The sequence below is a fragment of the Salvelinus alpinus genome, chromosome 32, assembly GCF_045679555.1.
Source record: "Salvelinus alpinus chromosome 32, SLU_Salpinus.1, whole genome shotgun sequence".
Classification (NCBI taxonomy): Eukaryota; Metazoa; Chordata; class Actinopteri; order Salmoniformes; family Salmonidae; genus Salvelinus; species Salvelinus alpinus.
In genome coordinates, this window is record NC_092117.1 from 4,869,337 (window position 1) to 4,891,845 (window position 22,509).

Consider the following 22,509-nt stretch of genomic DNA (forward strand, 5'->3'; position numbering starts at 1 on the left):
ATTTTGATCAATACAGAAAATCGGCAATCAAAATAAGTTCTACCATGTTATTTTTGGGAAGACTATTTGATTCTGAGTTCAGATATATCATGCTTATATGTGAAAACTATTTCTACGATGCATACTTTCAGCATAAGAGGGAAGATTGCGCTGCTGGTGCCGGCATATGTGCAGATCAAATACAAGTGCTTTCATTGCCGTATGCCTACTTCGATTATGAACTCACGCCTTATTTAAGATAAGCGTAGTAAGGTGTTTAAGTGGCTAATGCCATACTCGGCCTACTACCATAATCATTTTATCATTGAGTCATTAGTGTGCATGTAAACATATTCAGTGAGCCCATGTCAGTTAAACACATTTCCATGGGTAAATTAGCCTATTTAGTCTAGCCAGCTATCTACACTTTTAGTTATCATGGCTGAATTACCGACCAGACACGCAGGGCACGTACCCAGGGACCCTGATCTCCATGGCACCCACATTCATTTTGTTAGTCACTTTCACTCAGATATCATATTTACAATGCCTAAAGCATGACAAAATGTGTAGAATTGCAGGAAATTTGCTTTAAAACTGCAAAAACATTATGCCCACCACATGGCAAAATGTGTAGAATTGCAGGAAATGTGGTTTAGAAATGCAACCAAAAATACATGTTCTGTAAACATGTATTTTGTTAAAAAAAATTTTTTTTCTGATAACAGATCCCTCTGTATGTATTAAATGTACCATTAAACCCAATGCAACTAAACACTGTACAATGTGTTTTTGGGGGATTTTTACCATTGAAGACCATTAGAGACCATAACATTGAAACCATTAGAACTGCTGCCTCATGGTTTGATTGTTCACCAGGAATGGTCTAACAGTAACTAATCCAGACCTTTATTTAAGGGAATAAACCACACACAATGGGGGCGTTTCCTGGACACATATTAACCATAAATGAAGAACAAACTGATTTGCTTTCATGGAGAATGACCACACAATTTATTTTCATCACGAGCCAAATCTATTGGTTTCTACAAAGACCAGCAAAATGGATAAAAGAGTGCGGCGGTATAGCAGGAACAGTGGCAAAACTAGTGGTCAAAACCGGGTACTTTCACACAACTTTATGATAAATAATGCAATTAACTTCAATGACAAATTTCTCTGAACAGGGGACAAAAACATCACCAGATTCACAGGGAATACATTACATAGTATGGAGAAGCAATACTCCAAGCCACAGCTTCATACTACTTTTCAAACATAGAGAACTGATACTGTAGGGATGTGCCGAGTAGTTGGACTAAGTTTCGTAACGGATATGGGAAATTTTCTGGATGGAATTATGATCTGAGTATTTTTGTAATTATACTTGATTGGAAAAAACTGTATTTTCGGGTGCCAGCAGACATCTTTCTCATGTCAGTCAGTCAGAGTTTCTAAACCACACTGTACTGTTTTCGAGTCCGTTATATGTGTGGTTTAGATAGACAAACTAGCCAGTTGAGTTGTCTGTAAAGAGAATGCTGCTTTGATTGGATAGGGTGAAGCTGTATTTCTTGTCCACTCGCTTCATCATTTCCCCCGATCACTTTTCCTTGCATGTTTTCGGTTTGATCACTTAGATTGATGCTGCCTGCTACTATGATAAATCCCACGGCAAGGACGTTTCCTATCAAGCAATCAATCTGCATAATAACTAACAAGTGGAGCAAGGGTAGGGAAAAAATATGACTGAGTGACAGCAAACTTGTCTGACCACTGCAAGTCAAGGACATACAGACGCGCCCACCCCTCCGCGCGCTGCTCCTAATCTGCAACTTTTATTTTGCAGTGAGAACGTGCAGGGATTTATTTTGCCAACACCTATTTATGCATATTAAAACACTTCCGTTTTTTTCAACTATCAACTGTCAACTTACAAATACGATTACGAATGTGAGTATGGCCATGTCGCCACAGCCCTAAGATAATGGTTCTTGGGGTGGGATAGACATGGGTTGTGGAGGGTCCGTGGATGGCTTTTGACAATTCTTTTGGATTCCTCATGTTTGGTCCAAATTGGATGTTGGGTACTATTTTTATTGAATATTATCTGAAACCTATAAATTAAATTGGCCTTTTTGGGTGCAATCAATTTTCTTAACTTCTCTGAGATAAAATAACATTTCAACAACATTTCAACAGAATGCCAATCTTACCTGTTTCTAACGACAGAAACAATTTCAGAACAATCTGAGATGGTGACTGTCATGACTTGTTGAAATGACAAGGAACGACTCGGGAAACTTATACAATAGATTCTACCAAGAATTGTCCACCCCCAAACAATATTATAATATATGCCATTGACCAGACACTTTTTCCCCAAGGGCCTTAGTCATGTGTGTATGGGTGGACCCAGCAGGCCAAACAGACGTACAATGGTTTATACCTTGCTTGAACTTCTCCTTAACAGGTGCAATCACGTTCCCAGCAGGTAAGTATGGTCTGACCAGGGTTTTAAGTCTATAATGGGGTTGCTGTGTTGACTCAAGTTATTCTTGATCTCGTCCACCTCTTCCTCTAAATAGCTGATTGGATTAGTGCTGTTGTGTAAAGCATTAGCTGCCTTACTAGCCCATGTGGATAGGACATTCCCTCATATACTGCTCCTGTTGCTGTTTATTGATCCTGTGTGGTTCATTAGTAAAGAACTGGGGAAGTGTCGTGACAGCTAGGGAACCTAGCTCTGACGCCACACAGATACCTGTAGTCATCATCGATAGTCAAAGCATGGACATCTAGTCCAGGTGGTGGGATTGTACCCTTGACCACTACGACCTTCTTAGACAAATCGAAGAACTTTGCTTTCGTTGGCTCCAGTCGCTGGTAGACGTCTCTGAAAGGCTGTTTTCTCTGAGGCTGAGTCGGTGTCGTGTTTGATTTAAACAACACGTCTCTAGAACTAAGAGATCAAGTCTCTAGGAGAGAGAAAGAGAAGAACATGGGAGTCGCTAACTCTAGGGATCACCGTCTGTACCACCCCTCACAGTCTCCCATCAAGGTGGTGCTGAAAAGTGAGTATGGATGGAGATGGACTATGGATTGTTGGAGAGTTGGATAACTGTGTTAGTGAGCCTCAACTTTCTAGAGCTGCAATTGCCAGAAACAGAACAGTGTTAACTCTATGTCTTTCCACCATGTCAAGTTGAAGAGGTTAATTAAGTGTAAGATGTGGTCATTAGATATTAGTAACAACTTGTCATCAAGGTTGCATCAGGTTGTAAAATCTCTCATACGCTATCGTATGACCTGTGTTAATATAACCTACCTCTTTTCATGAATTTATTTAACAGCGAATAGGCAAGGGGACAGGGGAAATTTATGAAAGGATATGAGAAGGAAGTGTGTAATGTAAATAAGGGAATTTAGACAAATTATTATCGGAATATCCTGTAGTATCATGTATCAAATATTTATATAATAGTGAACTCTAACCTGCAGCATAGAAAGAATTATGCTTTCCAGTGATGTTTGACTGTTGATGTGTTGTGCATCATTTAAAGCTGGAGACCAGCATTAATCGTCCATTATGGTCACTGCCTGTATGAGGCAAACATCAATTCTTTGGATTTACAGTGCCAGTCAAACGTTTGGACACACCTACTCATTCAAGGGTTTTTCTTATTTTTTTTTTTACTATTTTCTACATTATAGAATAATAGTGAAGACATCAAAACTATGAAATAACACATGGAATCATGTAGTAAGCAAAAACGTGTTAAACAAATCTAAATATATTGAATATTTTCGATTGTTCAAATTAGCCACCCTTTGCCTTGATGACAGCTTTGCACACTCTTGGCATTCTCTCAACCAGCTTCATGAGGTAGTCAGCTGGAATGCATTTCAATTAACAGGTGTGCCTTGTTAAAAGTTCATTTGTGGAATTTCTTTCCTTTGAGAGAATGTCAAGTGTGTAAAGCTGTAATCAAGGCAAAGGGTGGCTACTTTGAAGAATCTCAAATCGATTTTGAATTGTTTAACACTTTTTGGTTATTACATGATTCCACATGTGTTATTTCATAGTTTTGATGTCTTCACTATTAAAAATACTAAAAATAAAGAAAAACCCTTGACTGAGTTGGTGTGTCCAAACTTATGACTGGTATTGTATATAGAGTGCATTCGAAAAGTATTCAGACCCCTTGATTTTTCCCACATTTTGTTACTTTACAACCTTATTCTAAAATGGTTTCAATTGGCTCTAACCAGAATAGAAAGAGGAGTGGGAGGCCCCGGTGCACAACTGAGCAAGAAGACCAGTACATTAGAGTGTCTAGTTTGAGAAACGGACGCCTCACAAGTCCTCAACTGGCAGCTTCATTAAATAGTACCCGCAACACATAAGTCTCAACGTAAACAGTGAAGAGGCGATTCTGGGATGCTGGCCTTATAGGCAGAGTTCCTCTGTCCAGTGTCTGTGCTCTTTGCCCATCTTAATCTTTTATTTGTATTGGCCAGTCTGAGATATGGCTTTTTCTTTGTAACTCTACCCAGAAGGCCAGCGTCCCGGAGTCGCCTCTTCAATGTTGACGTTGAGACTGGTGTTTTTTATTCAGACCATTTACTCAGTACTTTGTTGAAGCACCTTTGGCAGTGATTACAGCCTTGATTGTTCTTGTGTATGACGCTACAAGCTTGGCACACCTGTATTTGAGGAGTTCCTCCCATTCTTGATGCTGCCAGCACCATGCTTCACCGTAGGGATGGTGCCAGGTTTCGTCCAGACGTGAAGCTAAGCATTCAGGACACAATCTTGGTTTCATCAAACCAGAGAATCTTGTTTCTCATGGTCTGAGAGTCTTTAGGTGCCTTTTGGCAAACTCCAAGCGGGCTGTCATGTGCCTTTTACTGAGGAGTGGCTTCCGTCTGGCCACTTTACCGTAAAGGCCTGATTGGTGGAGTGCCGCAGAGATGGTTGTCCTTCTGTAAGGTTCTCCCATCTCCACAGAGGAACTCTGGAGCTCTGTCAGAGTGACCATCGGGTTCTTGGTCACCTCCTTGACCAAGGCCCTTCTCCCCCAATTGCTCAATGTGGCCGGCTATAGGAAGAGTCTTTGTGTTTCCAAACTTCTTCCATTTAAGAATGATGGAGGCCACTCTGTTCTTGGGGACCTTCAATGCTGCAGAAAGTTTGGGGTACCCTTCCCCAGATCTGTGCCTCGACATAATCCTGTCTTCGAACGTTACGGACAATTCCTTCGACCTTATGGCTTGGTTTTTGCTCTGACATGCACTGTCAACTGTGGGATGTTATATAGACAGGTGTGTGCCTTTCCAAATCATGTCCAATCAATTGAATTTAAGAGAGGTGGACTCCAATCAAGTTCGGTCAGGGGTTGGTACGGAGCGTAGGGGTTGGTAATGTTCTCTAGTTGTGCCGTGATTGGCTCAGTGTTCTGTCACTCATGGGGACACTGTCACAGCAAAATCTACAGGGAGAACTCGAAAATTCAAGTGGGTGCTGCCATAGAGTTACATCAGAAGTGCCCAAGTCTATAGATCATTGGCCACAGATAACATTTTGTCAAATCACATCATATCTACTGTAGCTTTGATTGGACTTATCATTTCAAAATCTTAGCTAGCAAGCTAGACAAGCAGTCATCGTCATGAAACACGGTGACAATCTACTGACAAATCCTTTTCAATCCTTGTCATATGAAGAGAAATTATAGATAAAACATGTCGGTGCTCATCAGCCATTGGACATAAACATGACACAACAAGTTGGAAATCGCAAATTCAACAATGAGTAGTTTGGAAGGAATCAGGGACTAACTGCAAGCATTGCAAAGCAATCACTAACCTGCTATTCACCGGATTTGGTGTGTGGTCCAAGTCTGGGTTTAAGGGTCTCTACTTTAACATTCTGGGGTATTTTGTGTAGATAGATCAGTGACAAAATATCTCAATTTCTCATACCTTTTAAGACTTTTTCTGGTATATGATTTCTAAGACCCATTTTCCATTTGTTTGACAAGAAATCAAAGCCTTTGCTTATTCCACATTTTTTTAGGATGGAAAATGGTTGAGAAATGTATATATGTCTCCAAAATATAGACTTTTAGATTTCATTTGACACCCAATTTGATACGCTCCAATGAACTTCACGGTGGTGCTAATGAGTCCTTTTACATGGAAATGACCTTAATAGGTTTCACCTATTGTGTTATTCTTATGCCAAGACCAAGGATGAGAGAACGAGTTGGTCAGAATCAACTAGGGCTAAGAATTTATTTTCAAAGGATGATAAATATCAATCAATCAATCAATGAACCAAACAATAAATGAATTGGCCAAGACATGTCAATAGATGGAAACACCATCATTGCACCTCTCTCTCTCTGTTCAGTAGCCTAAACCCACCACAGGAGCAGTGAGGATTAGTACTCATAACAGGCTAACACTTGGCAGCTAACACGCTAGCATTCAACCCTGTGTTCGGCTGACAATGACATTGCAGCTGCTATCATGGGTGCTTAGCTAAATGCACAGTAATTTATATAATAGAAAGCCACTTGAGTCAGTACGTTGTAGTCGACAGCTGTGTACAGTGGGGTTAAACGAGTATCTATCTAACGGGGCGATTCTATCTTCGTTGGTTCATGATCTAAGAAATAAGGATTTGTTTAATCAATGAAGGTGTTTTTTCAGAATGCAGTTGTTATCTGAAATGTGAGGTCCATTGAGGTTATTGCAGCCACCTGGCAGTCTCCACTCAACACTCATCTCTCAGAGCAATGCATCGTGGGACAGCAGACACTACATCCTGTTATGTGGCACCCGATTACTGCGGTAATCCACTGTCGTCCAATTGTGCGTGTGTACATGTGTGTGACCGTGGGTAACACACTGCACTATAAATAATCACTTTGATTTCTATCGCTCTCTCTTATTCTCTCTCGTTCTCTCTCCCGCTCTCTCTCTCAAAGTGACCTTAATTTCCAGTACTGTATACAGCACTATGACCACCATCAGGCAGCAGAAAGTCTCTTTGCAGAAAGATTCTTACAGAGGGGTACACACAAACGCACCGCTCCTTGAGATGTGTTTCAGCAGTATCAAGTCATGCCCCAGGTATCTCTGAACCTTAGATATGAGCTAACACGGCAGTATTAGTAGAGATTCACTCAGAATATCTGGTTTTCTCAGAGGCAGACATTGACAAAGTGCCTAGAGAACTATTCCTGCTTACTATTCACTTATTTACCTTGTCAGATTATACGATTCTGCTTTGGTTGCTTCTGTTCTCCCAACAGGTTCTCACTCTGTTCGTCAATTGATAGCACGAGTCTAAGACCGAAGGACCTGAGAAGAGATGTAGAAATGCCTCCTAATAAACCATTATACAATGGCTAGTTCTGGCATTTGGAAATGGAATCTTTGCACCTGTTTTGATATGCCATAGGCAATGCCATAGACGGAATGATAGCTAGCACGCTACACTTTGTAATGAGTGCTGTGACATGACATTCAGAGGAATGTTAGTGTACATGTACATAACACTGAGTATAATATCCTCACCTTTGGGAACCAAATGTATATATTTCTTTCTCTTTATTTCCCTTCAGGACGCAACGAGCCACTGAAGAAGGAGCGTCTTAAATGGAAGAATGAGTACCCTATGACGGAGGGCCAGCTGAGGAGTAAGAGGGATGAGTTTTGGGACACGGCCCCAGCTTTTGACGGCAGGAAGGAGATTTGGGACGCGCTCCGAGCAGCAGCGGTGGCCGTAGAGCTTAACGATCTGGAAATGGCTCAGGCCATAGTGGACGGAGCCTGCATCACACTACCACATGGTGAGATACACGCATGCGCCCACACACACACACACGCTCACATGTTCCATCCAATTATTAATACACTAGATGACTGATAGAGGGTGCTGTTTTCAAGCCACTGCTCCTCCATCTTGGCACTCCCTCTCCATTGTGAAGAATTGGTTGGAAGCTATAAAAAAGCATGTATTAATGTCTACATTTGTGTTTGCCATGTCTATTCTATTGCAGATACCTTAATGCCTACTTGTACATGATATTATGTGAGCTAAACATAAAAATACAAAATGTAAAAATATATAGAAACTTTTTCTTTAAAGCATAATTCTGTAAAAAGTTCTAATGTTACTGTCCCCACTACACAGTGGCGTGTATTCATGAATGAGCTGCAGGACAGGAAAGAAACTGCTCAGGGATATTACCATGAGACCATTGGTGATTTTAAAACAGCTTCAGAGTTCAATGGCTGTGATAGAAGAACTGAGGATGGATCAACAACATTGACATTGAATCTCTCTTTAAGCATGGTTAAGTTAATGACCATGCTTATTGACTATCAACAATAATGACCTAAATGACAGAGTGACAAGAACAATATAAATATACATAATAAATATTCCAAAACATGCATCTTGTATGCGACAAGGCACTAAAGTAATACTGCAAAAAAAAACAAAGGAATACTCTTTTTGGCCTGAATGCAATACATTACAGTGCCTTCATAAAGTATTCACATCCCTTTACTTTTTCCACATTTTGTTGTGTTACAGCCTGAATTTAAAATGGACTAAATTGAGATTTTGTGTCACTGATCTACCCACAATACCCCATAATGTCAAAGTAGACATTTATTTGTAGAACATTTTAGAAATGTATAAAAAATGTAAAGCTGAAATGTCTTCAGTCAATAAGTATTCAACCCCTATGTTATGCCAAGCCTAAATTAGTACAAGAGTAAAAATGTGCTGAACAAGTCACATAATAAGTTGCATGGACTCATTCCGTGTTCAATAATAGTGGTTAACATGTTTTTTGAATGACTACCCCAAATCTGTATCCTACTCATACAATTATCTGTAAGGTCCCTCAATTGAGTAGTGAATTTTAAGACCAGAGCGTTTTATCAATGCCTTGCAAAGAAGGGCACCGATGGGTATAAAAAAAGCAGCAGCTGAATATCCCTTTGAGCATGACAAAGTTATTCATTACACCTTTGGATGTTGTACCACTACACCCAGTCACTACAAAGATACAGGTGTCCTTCCTAACTTAGTTGCCGGAGAGGAAGGAAACCGCTCAGGGATTTCACCATGAGGTCAATGATGATTTTAAAACAGTTAGAGTTTAATTGTTGTGATATGAGAATTGAGGCTGGTTCAACAGCATTGTAGTTACTCCACAATACTAACCTAAATGACAGAGTGAAAAGAAGGAAGTCTGTACAGAATGCAAATATTCCAAAACATTTATCCTGTTTGCAACAAGGCACTTAAGTAATACTGCAAAATAATTGGCAAAGAAATTGACTTTTTGTCCTGAATATAAATCATAATGTTTGTGGCAAATCCAACACAACACATCACTTATTACCACTCATTTTAAGCATGGTGGTGGCTGCATCATGTTATGGGTATGCTTGTCATTGGCAAGGACTCAGAGTTTTTTGGGATAAAAAGAAACGGAATTGAGCTAAGCACAGGCAAACTCTGCTTTTCAAAATACACTTTCAGCAGGACAATAACCTAAAACACAAGGCCAAATCTACACACTGGAGTTGCTTACCAAGATTACATTTAATGTTCCTGAGTGGCCTAGTTAGTTTTGACTTAAGATTTAAAAATGGTTGTCTAGCAATGATCAACAATCAACTTGACAGAGCTTGAAGAAGTTTAAAAATAAACACGGGCAAATATTGTACAATCCAGGAGTGCAAAGATCTTATAGACTTACCAAAAAAGACTCAGATGTAATCGGCACCAAAGGTGCTTCTACAAAGTTTTCACTCAGTGGTGTGAATAGTTATATAAATTAGATATTTCTGTATTTCATTTTCAATAAATTGTAAAAAATGTCTAAAAACATGTTTTCACTTTGTCATTATGGGGTATTGTGTGTAAATGGGTGAGATTTTTTTTTAAATTAATTTTGAATTCAGGCTGTAACACAACAAAATCTTGAATAAGTCAAGGGGTATGAATACTTTCTGAAGTCACCGCATGTTTGGGGCAAATCCAACACAACACATCACTGAGTAACTGCCTCCTTATTTTCAAGCATGGTGGTGGCTTCATCATGGTAGTTTTTCAAGGATAACAAGAAATGGGATGGAGCTAAGCACAGGCAGAATCTTAGAGGAAAAACCTGTTTCAGTCTGCTTTACATGAGAGACTGGGAGAGGAATTCACCTTTCAGCAGGACAACAACCTACAACACGTGACAAAATCTACACTAGAGTTGCTAACAAAGAAGACAGTGAGTGTTTGGACTTAAATCGGGTTGAAAGTCTATGGCAAGACTTGAAAATGGCTGTCTAGCCATGATCCCCAACATCTTGACATAATTATGGGCAAATATTGCACAATCCAGGTGTGCAATGCTCTTATAGACTTGCCAAAGGTGTTTCTATTATGTATCCTGTTGTGATTCAAAATATTTGAATGTGCAACCTAATCCAGGGATTATCATGCATTCTGGGTAGACAATTATGTTATTGTTATACTTTACCATTAATATGACTCCAGAATTGTCCCTTTTTTTTGTCAATAGAGATGAATTTGTCTGCATTTTTATGTGCTCTAATAGCATATGCTAATTTATTTGGGGCTAATTCACCACCTGAGTAAGTGGAAACTCAAAACACATTAGATAGATCACTAACTCGAAAGTCACAACCCACTAATAGTAGCCATGTTTTAATCTAACAGTAAATGTCATGTCCAGAAAAACTAGCCTACGTCCAATGAGGCCAATGCGCATTTCGCTCACTCCGTATCTCAAAGCCATATCGAATATCTTTGTAAAATAGTTGCTATTCAACTCATAAATGAGAGTTGTAAAATGAAAAGTAGACCTACAGAAAGCTGAGAACATCCTCTCTCCATCTTGGACAACCGGATAGCTGTGTTTTCTCAGAAATTGGATTTTAAAATGTTATACAATCAGAACACTTTTCTTTCTCCCGGAGCGTTTTTTTCCCCCGAGAAAGGAGAGATATAGTGGTTCACTCTACACAGCAGCAGGACCCCCCCAGCTACACACATAAAATGCCTAGTAGTCCACGCTACTGGTTGAGATACACTACATGACCGAAAGTATGTGGACACCTGCTTGTCGAACATCTCATTCCAAAATCATGGGCATTAATGTGGGGTTCGTCCCCAATTTGCTGCTATAGCAGCCTCCGCTCTTCTGGGAAGACTTTCCACTGTTGGAGCTAGAAACAAGAGCATTTTGCTACATCTGCAATAACATCTGTGACCAATACAATTTGATTTGAATTACAGTAGATGTTGAAACATTGCTGCGGGACTTGTTTCCATTCAGCCACAAGAGGATTAGTGAGGTCGGGCACGAATGATGGGCGATTAGGCCTGGCTCGCAGTTGGCGTTCCAATTCATCCCAAAGGTGTTCAATGGGGTTGAGGACAGGGCTCTGTGCAGACCACTCAAGTTCTTTCACACCGATCTCAACACACCATTTCTGTATGAACCTCGCTTTGTCATGGTGAAAAAGGAAAGGGCCTTCCCCAAACTGTTGCCACAAAGTTGGAAGCACAGCATCTTCTAGAATGTCATTGTATGCTGTAGCGTTAAGATTTCCCTTCACTGGAACTAAGGGGCCTAGCCCGAACCATGAAAAACAGCCCCAGACCATTATTCCTCCTCCACCAAACTTTACAGTGGCACTATGCATTGGGACAGGTAGCATGCGCTTGGTATCTGCCAAACCCAGATTCATCCGTCGGACTGCCAGATGGTGAAGCATGATTCATCACTCCAGAGAACGCGTTTCCACTGCTCTAGAGTCCAATGGTGGTGAGCTTTACACCACTCCAGCCGATGCTTGGCATTGCGCATTGGTGATCTTAGCCTTGTGTGCTGCTCGGCCATGGAAACCCATTTCATGAAGCTCTCAATGAACAGTTCTTGTGCTGACATTGCTTACAGAGGCAGTTTGGAACTCGGTAGTGAGTGTTGCAAACGAGGACCGACGATTTTTACACGCTGCGCACTTCAACACTAGCCGGTCCCGTTCTGTGAACTTGTGTGGCCTACCACTTCGCGGCTGAGCTGTTGTTGCTCCTAGACGTGTCCATTTCACAATAACAGCACTTACATGTTGACCGGGGCAGCTCTAGCAGGGCAGAAATGTTAGGAACTGACTTGTTGGAAAGGTGGCATACTATAACGCTGCCACGTTGAAAGTCACTGAGCTCTTCAGTAAGGCCATTCTAAGGTCCAATGTTTGTCTATGGAGATTGCGTGGTTGTGTGCTCGATTGCATGGCTGTCTGCTCGACTTGCACTTACTCCATCCATTTATCCTTCTGGGTAAAGACATCAGTGAGTGAACTGTAAAACTCCTCCCTGTTGGCCCTCAGTTTTAATAGTCTCTTGGTCTCAATGCGATGGAGATGATGGCAAGGAATGAGAGTCGTCCTTGAATTGTCCGGTTTCGACTGTATGTCTTTATCCGTTTCAGCGAAGAAAATGACCTCTCAACGAATGCTGTTGTGGCTGATATAGTAAGGAACTTTGTCGCCACTGGAGCTACAGTAACTTTGTCGCCTCAGGGACCGTCGTGTCAGGTCATGCTGTACAAGAAGAAGCTGTCCAGGTGATTTGTCTTGTACCATTTGTGAGCTGTACAATCCGACAAGATCAGCATTAAGTCTATGAAATCAAAGTACTTTGAGTATTTTGACAGGCACTCGTTTGCTGGTGTCAAACTTTTGTGACATTGTTTCACATTTTTTGCATTCCACTGAGCCAAGGAAATGAAGTTCACCAAAGTGGTCAAAACCTGTCTCTCATCTAAACGTTGATTGATATTGTCCATTATGGTGTAGTAGATTCGCCCCTCTCTACTCTGACCTGCTGGTTACCACGAGTTTCGCTTTCTGCCAGGCCCAATTCATTGTATTTCATGCTCGAATCGCTCATATCAACGATCACTCTTGTTGCTGCCTGACCTGTGCTTTCATTGTGTCACTGAAACCCATATCCATCACTTTGTACTGCAGAACACGGAAGAGCGAGTCAGTTTCATTGAACATTCTATCATAGGCCATGAGCAAAAAGCAAACTTGCTGGCAGGTCTCAATGTGTTGCTAACTGTAAAAACCGTATTACCGCCACACCGGCGCTCACGAGTCATGAAGGCAGTCAAATTCCACGTGACCGTTTATCAAATATAACTTTATTTGTCACGTGCCGAATACAACAAATGTAGACTTTAGTAAATGCTTACTTACAAGCCCTTAACCAACAGTGCAGTTCAAGAAGAGTTAAGAAAATATTTACCAAGTAGACGATAATAAAAAGTTATAATAAAAAGTAACACAATAAGAAAAACATTAACGAGGCTATATACAGGGGGCACCGGTGTCACGTGACTAGGGTGTGTTCTAGCTCAATATTTCTATGTGGGTGTGTTGTATGGTTCCCAATTAGAGGCAGCTGGTTGAGGTAATTTGTACATGTAGGTGGGGGTGAAGTGACTATGCATAGATAATAAACAGCGAGTAGCAGCAGTGTACAAAAGGGTGGGGAGGGTCAATGTAAATTGTCTGGTGGCGATTTTATTAATTGTTCAGCAGTCTTATGGCTTGGGGGTAGAAGCTGTTGGTCCTAGGAGCCTTTTGGTCCTAGACCTGGCGCTCCGGTACCGCTTGCCGTGCGGTAGCAGAGAAAACAGTCTAGACTGGAGTCTCGGACAATTTTATGGGCTTTCCTCTGACACTGCCTATTATATAGGTCCTGGATGGCAGGAAGATGTACTGGGCCATTTGCACTACCCTCTGTAGTGCCTTACGGTCAGATGCCGAGCAGTTGCCATACCAGGCGGTGATGCAACCGGTCAAGATGCTCTCGATGGTGCAGCTGTAGAACCTTTTGAGGATCTGGGGACCCATGGCAAATATTTTCAGTCTCCTGAGGGGGTAAAGGTTTTGTTGTGGCCTCTTCACCACTGTCTTGGTATGTTTGGACCATGATAGTTCGTTGGTGATGTGGACACCAAGGAACTTTAAACTCTCGACCCGCTCCACTACAGCCGCGTAGATGTTAAGGGGGGCCTGTTCGGCTTGCCTTTTACTGCCTTTGTCTTGCTCACATTGAGGGAGAGGTTGTTGTCCTGGGACCACAATGTTAGTTTTCTAGCCTCCTGCCCATAAGCCGTCCCATCGTTGTCGGTGATCAGACCGACCACTGTTGTGTCGTCAGCAAACTTAATGATTGTGTTGGAGTCGTGTTTGGCCACGCAGTTGTGGGTGAACAGGGAATACAGGAGGGGACTCAGTACACACCCCTGAGGGGCCCCAGTGTTAAGGATCAGCGTGGCAGACTTGTTGTTACCTACTCTTACCACCTGGGGGCGGCCCGTCAGGAAGTCCAGGATCCAGTTGCAGAGGGAGGTGTTTAGTCCCAGTGTCCTTAACTTAGTGATGAGCTTCGTGGGTACTATGGTGTTGAACACTGAGCTGTCGTCAATGAACAGTATTCTCACATAGGTGTTCCTTTTGTCCAGGTGAGAAAGGGCAGTGTGGAGTGTGATTGAGATTGCGTCATCTGTGGATCTGTTGGGGCGATATGCGAATTGGAGTGGGTCTAGGGTGTCCGGGAGGATGCTGTTGATGTGAGCCATGACCAGCCTTTCAAAGCACTTCATGGCTACCAACGTGAGTGATATGGGGATGTAATCATTTCGGCAGGTTTCCTTCGCTTCCTTGGGCACAGAGACTAGGGTGTTCTGCTTGAAACATGTAGGTATTACAGACTCGGTCAGGGAGCGGTTGAAAATGTCAGTGAAGACACTTGACAGTTGGTCCGCGTATGCTTTGAGTACACGTCCTGGTATTCCATCTGGCTCAGCGGCTTTGTGAATATTGACCTGTTTAAAGGTTTTGTTCACATCGGCTACCGAGAACGTTATTGGTCATCCAGAACTGCTGGTGCTATCGTGCATGCTTCAGTGTTGCTTGCCTCAAAGTGAGCATAAAAGGCATTTTGCTCGTCTGGGAGGCTCGTGTCGGGGATCTGGCGGGGATCTGGTTCTGTTCCAGTGAAAGCAGGATTTCCTTCTCGCCGGACTCCTTATGATTACCGCAATAAGTTAAAAAATAAGTTACAAAAAATGCAAAAAAACTAACAAAATAGCACAATTGGTTGGGAGAATGTAAAACGTCAGCCATGTTCTTCGGCGCCATCTTAGTCACGGTAATTAGGCTTCTCCAAGCTCTGATGCTGCTGCTGGTCATTAGTAGCCTACCAAACTTGCTCACTGCCTGGTACTCAGCACTCTATTGTTCCTCTAATCACTCTAACATCAATGCAAATGTCATCTCAAATCTAATCAAACACGTCATGAGAGCACATTAGGTCATGTTGCGCAACATTTCTATAGGCTATGCAATTGCGGGAGAAAACAGAGTGATGGCAGATAATAAAAAGAAAAGGATCCCATCAGCTTTCTACAGGCTAGGCCTACTATATTTATTTCTCAACTTTCCTAATATTAAGCACAATGCCTACTTGGCTGGCATGAAAATAAACCACGAGGAAAAGCGTCCTCCATTTGCTATTTAAGTGCATGGATGACATGTATTTTTTTCCCCGCTGTCCCTGTTTCTATACAGGTGCATGATAATGGTCCATTCTAAATCAAAACAAATGTCACACATATATTATTTGGTAAACTCAGCAAAAAAAGAAACGTCCCTTTTTCAGGACCCTGTCTTTCAAAGATAATTCGTAAAAATCCAAATAACTTTACAGATCTTCATTGTAAGGGGTTTAAATACTGTTTCCCATGTTTCCACGACCTGTGGAACGGTCGTTGATTTCCTACCATCTGTAAGCTGTTAGTGTCTTAACGACCGTTCCACAGGTACATGTTCATTAATTATTTATGGTTCATTGAACAAGCATGGGAAACAGTGTTTTAACCCTTTGCAATGAAGATCTGTGAAGTTATTTGGATTTTTACGAATTATCTTTGAAAGACAGGGTCCTGAATGTTTCTTTTTTTGCTGGGTTTATCATGCTTCTTTAGACCTCTCTAAAATAAATAATTGATTTATTGTGAAGGTGTAGGTTATATTACATGGATTAATTAGACGTTTTAAAATGGCTTGTAGTCTGTGTGGAAGCCAGGAGATGCTAAATGTGTTTATGTTAATTAACGGAAAATAACCATGAGACCGACAGTTATTTGCTTGACAATCACCAGCTGACGAAACTTTGTGACCGCCACAGCCCTAGTCACGCCCTTCCACGGGAGGTAAAGCAGTTCCGTCTTGTCGAGCTTGAGGTGGTGGGCCGACATCCAAGTAGAGATATCTGCCAGGCACGCAGAGATGCGCGTCGCCACCTGCGTGTCAGAAGGGGGGAAGGAGAAAAGTAGTTAAGTGCCATTCGCATAGCAATTATAGGAGAGACCATGTGAGGATATGATGTAGCCGAGTGACTTGGTATATAGTGAGAAGAGGGCCTAGAACTGAGCCCTGGGGGACACCAGTAGTGAGAGTATGTGGTCCAAACACAGATCCTCTACACGTCACCTGGTAGGAGCGGCCTGCCAGGTAGGATGCAATCAAACAGTGTGCATAGCCTGAGACACCCAGCCTTGAGAGGGTGGACAGAAGGACCTGATGGTTCACGGTGTCAATGGTAGCGGATAGATGTAGGAGGATGAGAACAGAGGAGAGAGAGTCAGCTTTGGCATTGCGGAGAGCCTCCGTAACACAGAGAAGAGCAGTCTTGGTTGAGTGACCCGTCTTGAAGCATGACTGGTTAGGGTCAAGAAGATCGTTCTGAGAGAGATAACGAGAAAGTTGATCAGAGACTCAAGTGTTTTGGAAAGAAAATACAGAAGGGATACAGGTCTATAGTTTTTGACGTCAGTAAAGTGTTGCTTTCTTGATGAGGGGAGCAGCTCAGGCCCGAGGGGATGCAGCCAGTGGTCAGGGATGAGTTGATGAGGGAAGTGAGGAATAGGAGAAGGTCTCCAGAGATGGTCTGGAGAAGGGAGGAGGGGATGGGGTCGAGCGGTTAGGTTGTCGGGCGGCCAGACCACTAGTCGCAGGATGTCATCTGGAGAGAGAGGGTAGGTCAAGGCGTAGGGTTTTTCTGTGTGAGTGAGACCAGTGGACTCAATAGGCTGAGCGAATGAGTAGCGGACGTCGTCAACCTTTTTTTCAAAGTAGTTGACAAAGTCGTCCACAGAGATGGAGGGGGAGGATTAAGGAGGGAGGAGAAGGTGGTAAAGAGTTTCTTAGGGTTAGAGGCAGAAGCTTGAAATTTAGAGTGGTAGAAAGTGGCTTTAGCAGCAGATACAGAGGAAGAGAAGGTAGACAGGAGGGAAAGGATGACAGGTCCTCCAGAAATTTAGTTCACCTCCATTTTTGCTCAGCTGCGGCAGCCCTGTTCTGAAAGCTCCTCAATGATTAACTCAGCCATGGAGCAAGAGGGGAGGGCGGAGCCGGCCGGGAGGAAAGGGGACAGTGCAATTCATAGGATGCGGAAAGGGAGGAGAGTAGGGTCGAAGAGGCAGAATCAGGAGACAGAAGGGAGAAGGATTTAGCAGAAGGGAGAGAGGATAGAAGAGGAGAGTAGTGGGAAAGAGAGAGTGAAGATTGTGACGACACATGACCCTCAGAGAACATCTCCACATAGGAGAAATGAGTAGCCCTGTGCCACCACCGTGATGACCAGATGCTCTCGGACTATGAGAGAAAACATAGTCAGATGAAGAGAGAGCAGCTGGACTAGCAGTGTTCTGTGGGGTGATCCATGTCTCCGTCAGGGCCAAAAGATCAAGGGACTGAAGGGCAGCATAGGCTGAGATGAACTCAGCGTTCTTGACCGTAGATCGGCAGTTCCAACAGGGATGCAAACTAGTCACCTTTCAGTGAAATTCGCCGTTTTGAATCCAAAATAGGTGACCTATGTGATTCGTGTAGATCTGATGATAAATATTTGGGAGGGGAGGGGGGGGGGTTGGATCACTACTGGCTGTAAGCGAACGAGTGATTGGCGTTTGGAGTAATACTGTCTGTATCCAAGGCTCCGCCAATCGTTCACAGAACAACAGAATGCAGCGCAGCGGGCGACTGAAGAAAGAGACAACCAATTTACTAGTTACAGCATCAGCTCGCGCTCCAGAAAGACAGCTAGCTAGCGAACATTACAACATCAGATGAGCTAACATTAGCAACCTAACCAATTCGCTATAGTATTAACTGGTATACGACTCCTTGCCGTTCCTCAAGTTATATCGCGTTAGTTGCTTACTGGACCCTGGCAATCTGTGAAATGAGTTAACTAGCTAACGAACTAATCACTATCTGTTAACTAGTGTTTTCCCTCTACAGTATGTGGTTAATTTTCAGAATGAGAGAATTAGGTGAAAATGAGGCGTTGCTTGTTAAACAAGTGGATTCAGGGATCAAGTGTAGCTGGAGCTGGGCCTGGTTTAAACTGGGCCTGGCTTAAGCTGGATGCCACTATAAAGGTGAAAGGAACACCACACACTTTCCCTCTTTCTCACTTTTTCAATACAGTGGATAAAAGGGGTATGCCAGGTGTACTCTCTGCCTGAAAGAGATCAATTATGCCAACAAAGGGTATCATGCTCTGCTGGCACATTGTAGAACAGATGTCCACAGGCAGAAAGTGTATAATGTGCAGTGTAGCCCAAAGATATTGTTTTTGTTGTGTTAAACTTGACAGTAACACGTGTGTGTGAGTGAGGGGGGATTATATATATTTTATACTCAGTTAACGTTATTTTTGCACACATGTAGCCTTGTGCACTTGATCGATGGCCACTGTAATATAGCAAAATAATTATGCCTGTTTGTTTCATTCTACTTTAAGATTTTTTTCCCCCCAAGTGCAATATTTATATATGTGTGGTCACAAGTGTTCTATTATAAAGGCTGTCATGGCTATCTGCAATATTCGTGTATTTTTATTCTCAAGACTTGAGTGTCATTTGCAGTAAAGTCTAGGCAACAAATAACATTGGATTGCTTTCTTTACATTTTTTTGCCGTGAGTTAGGTTCACATTAACCACTTTTTATTTTACACATAGAGACTGATCATGTAGATCATATTCTTTGTTGTTTAGTTTAAACCTGCATTTCCCCCTAGCATGGATTGTTTGCATGTTTCAGTGCAAAAAAGAAAAAGTGTCACATTTTTGGGCCCTCGCCAGGTTGCATCCCTGTTCCAAACGCTGCCAGACTCGGAATTCCACATGGGTTGTGCCCACAGGGTACACTAAATTAAAAGGGTTGCAGCCAGGGGGTGGGGAGTGTCTGTAAAGCCTACAGGGAGAGGTGCAAACACGTATAGAAAACACACATAGTTGACAAAGCTACAGAAGAGCAACATGAGATCATCTGTAAATAACAAGGTAATATACTCAAGTGAGAGAGCGGTGTGGATCCTCCCAGATGTGATGTGTGGTTATATAATAGTTATGGGCAGCATGAGAGGATCTCAAGTATTTTAGCTACATAGACAGTAAGGAGACAGTGGGGGACGGTATCTCCAGGGGTAGGGTTGGCCACTCCTAGTCTAGGGGTCTCTAGAGGCTATTGGTTGACTTCAGTCGGGCCTGCTACTGAGGTATGTTCTGTGTCTTTATCTGTCATCTTCAGGTACTCTTACAGAGAGTTATGACGAACTGGGGAACCGATACCAGCTTCCTGCGTACACTCTAACCCCTCCCGCCAATCTCATCACTGAACGCGCCAACGACAACGAAGCTCCCAATCAAAAGGAGCAGAAGAAGCCTCCCGCCTTTCCCAAAGAGGAGTTCCAGCTACGAGTTCGACTCTCATGCGGTAAGAGACACAAGGCTAGAGCAGGCGATGTGACAAAAATTCACATTGCGATAAATTGCATGAGTTGAGGTGAAAACGATAAATAAAACGATAAGTTTATAACATTAATATCCGCCACTGTTTTTTATTTTTTATTATCCTTTAAAATACTACTGCTATTTTGGTGGTTGTAGCCTTCAAGTGGCCCATTAACAATCACCCAGATTAGCACATTTATTTAATTTCAAACAAACAATATCAGCAAAATGCCTGTGATAAGTGGTTGATGTCGATCATTTTCCGTTTATTGTCCCAGCTCTACACCCTACCCTGAGTTGGGGTGGGCAGTCTCTGTTTCTATTTCTATGTTTTGCTATTTCTGTGTTTGGCGTGATATGGTTCTCAATCAGAGGCAGCTGTCAATCGTTGTCCCTGATTGGGAACCATATTTAGGTAGCCTGTTTTGTGTTGGGTTTTGTGGGTGGTTGTCTTCAGTCTTCGTGTGTCTGCACCAGACAGAACTGTTTCGGTTTTTCCACATTTGTTGTTTTTGTATTTTGAGTGTTCACTTTTATTAAACAAGATGAACAATTACCACGCTGCACATTGGTCCTCCGATCCTTCTAACTTCTCCTCCTCAGACGAGGAGGAAGACGAAAGCCGTTACACAAGGCGAGGCACAGAATTGCTAATCTTGATTACATTATAGCGATTTGTGCATTAGTGATTCTGCGCAGTTCGACTCTCAAACTCTCTCTAGTCCAGGGTTTTCAGAAAATCTGTCCTGGGAACCCTGTGTGCACATTTCTTTTCTTCTTCCTAGCACTACTCAGCTGATTCAAATAACCAACTTATCATCAAGCTTTGATCATTTGAGTCAGCTGTGTAGTTCTAGGCCAAAAACTAAAACGTACACCTAAGGGGAGCCCCAAGACCGAGTTTGGGAAACCCTGCTCTAGTCTAGAGTCGATTTACTTGCTCTGATGTCCCACTATTCCCAACTCCCCTCCTCTCCATTCACTACCCTACAAACAGTGAACTGATTGAGTGCAGTGTGCAACTGGTTTATACAGTGAGGGCAACGTTTTGAACGTTGCAGGTAGAAATATAATGAATAGAGTTGACACCATTCCCCATTCTTGAACAGACCCTTGATTGTAGAAGTAACTTGACCAATGTCTCTGTCCTCCACAGGTAAGGACCTTCGTATAAGCGCCTCCATGTCAGACTCCATCTCCCAGCTGAAGACAGTCCTGGAGGGGCAGGAGGACATCGAAGTGGCCCACCAACGATGGTTCTTTGCAGGTAAACTGCTCACAGACAAGATCCGACTCCAGGACACCAAGATACAGAAAGACTTTGTCGTCCAGGTCATCGTCAACAACTACTCACCAGTTACCAAACTCATGCCCAACTGAGGAGAAATGGAGAAAGAGAAGGATGGATGGGAGAGTAGGAGGAAAGGATTGAGATGAAAGGGGGGCGGAGAGAGGGTTGGCGAAAGACTGGGATGGAGTGCAGGCAGAAAAGGATGGGAGAATTTTGGCCAAGGCCTTATTTCTCTCCTCTGGAAGTTCAAGCACACCAGGGTCATGTTCATTAGTGCACACCGTAGGAAAACGTAACAAAACATTTTGCAACGTTTCTCATTGGTCATGTTCAGAATGGTTCGAAATGTGGAAAGACTTTTCTTCCATTTTGTGCCTAGTGGACAGGACATTGGACTGTTGGTTCCTGCAAAGGAATGTTGTAATTAGTTTGTTTGCTTTTGTATTTCTTATCCTCTTTTTTGTATTACCCAATATTTTCCTAATGAGCCCACATTGTTACTGAGTAAAAATACACAAATTCTGCACAGCCTGGCAAAGCACTGACAAACTGTAGACTGAACTGGAAGAGAATCATGGCATATGGAGAAGAGAACTTACTCCCATGCGTCTGTCTGTCTACAAGTCATTCCTTGTGAGTTTGTCCTTGTGGAACTTTGAACAGTGGAAAGTGTCCTGCCTGATGATACAAATATTCTATTGGATCTCTATCTATACTGAAAGCCAATCTATTTGTACCCTATCTATTGTCTAATCTTTACCTAATGGGAGAGAAGAATATTGACAGATTTATTAAAGTGTATGTACTGTTTCAATACTTGTTGGATCATTAAAATATTTGTATATGTATATGTTTAATAAACCCCCAAAAAAATGTGCGTGACAATGTTCATGAAAAGTCAACGATTTGATGAAAAGGTGAATATACCGGTTTATAAGGTGAAAATAGCTAATTTGATTTACATCTACTGTATTTTTCGAACCAAGTATGGAGAAAATGCTGGAAAGTGTATGAATATTTGTGAATTAATTTATTAATAAATATTCTAAATGTAAACTGAAATAGTTTGTCCTAGTTTGTATTGCAAATTCAGCCTTAAGTACAGATGCAGAATATTTTATTATTATTATTATTATTTTTTTATATATATATTTTTTTCAATTTTATTATTATTTTTATTTTATTTTATTTATTTTAAATTTTATCCCCTTTTCTCCCCAATTTTTCGTGGTATCCAATCGCTAGTAATTACTATCTTGTCTCATCGCTACAACTCCCGTACGGGCTCGGGAGAGACGAAGGTCGAAAGT

General features: G+C 42.1%; 1 protein-coding gene across 1 annotated transcript; it reads left to right on the forward strand.

Moving 5' to 3' along the window:
- Positions 1–2,980: 2,980 nt before the first annotated feature.
- On the forward strand, positions 2,981–22,134 carry LOC139562536 (ubiquitin domain-containing protein 1-like). The gene is made up of 4 exons (XM_071380302.1): positions 2,981–3,053; positions 7,614–7,841; positions 19,706–19,891; positions 21,065–22,134. The coding sequence occupies exons 1-4, from the start codon at positions 2,981–2,983 to the stop codon at positions 21,286–21,288; spliced, it is 711 nt and encodes a 236-aa protein (XP_071236403.1). The 3' UTR covers positions 21,289–22,134.
- The last annotated feature ends 375 nt before the right edge of the window (positions 22,135–22,509 follow it).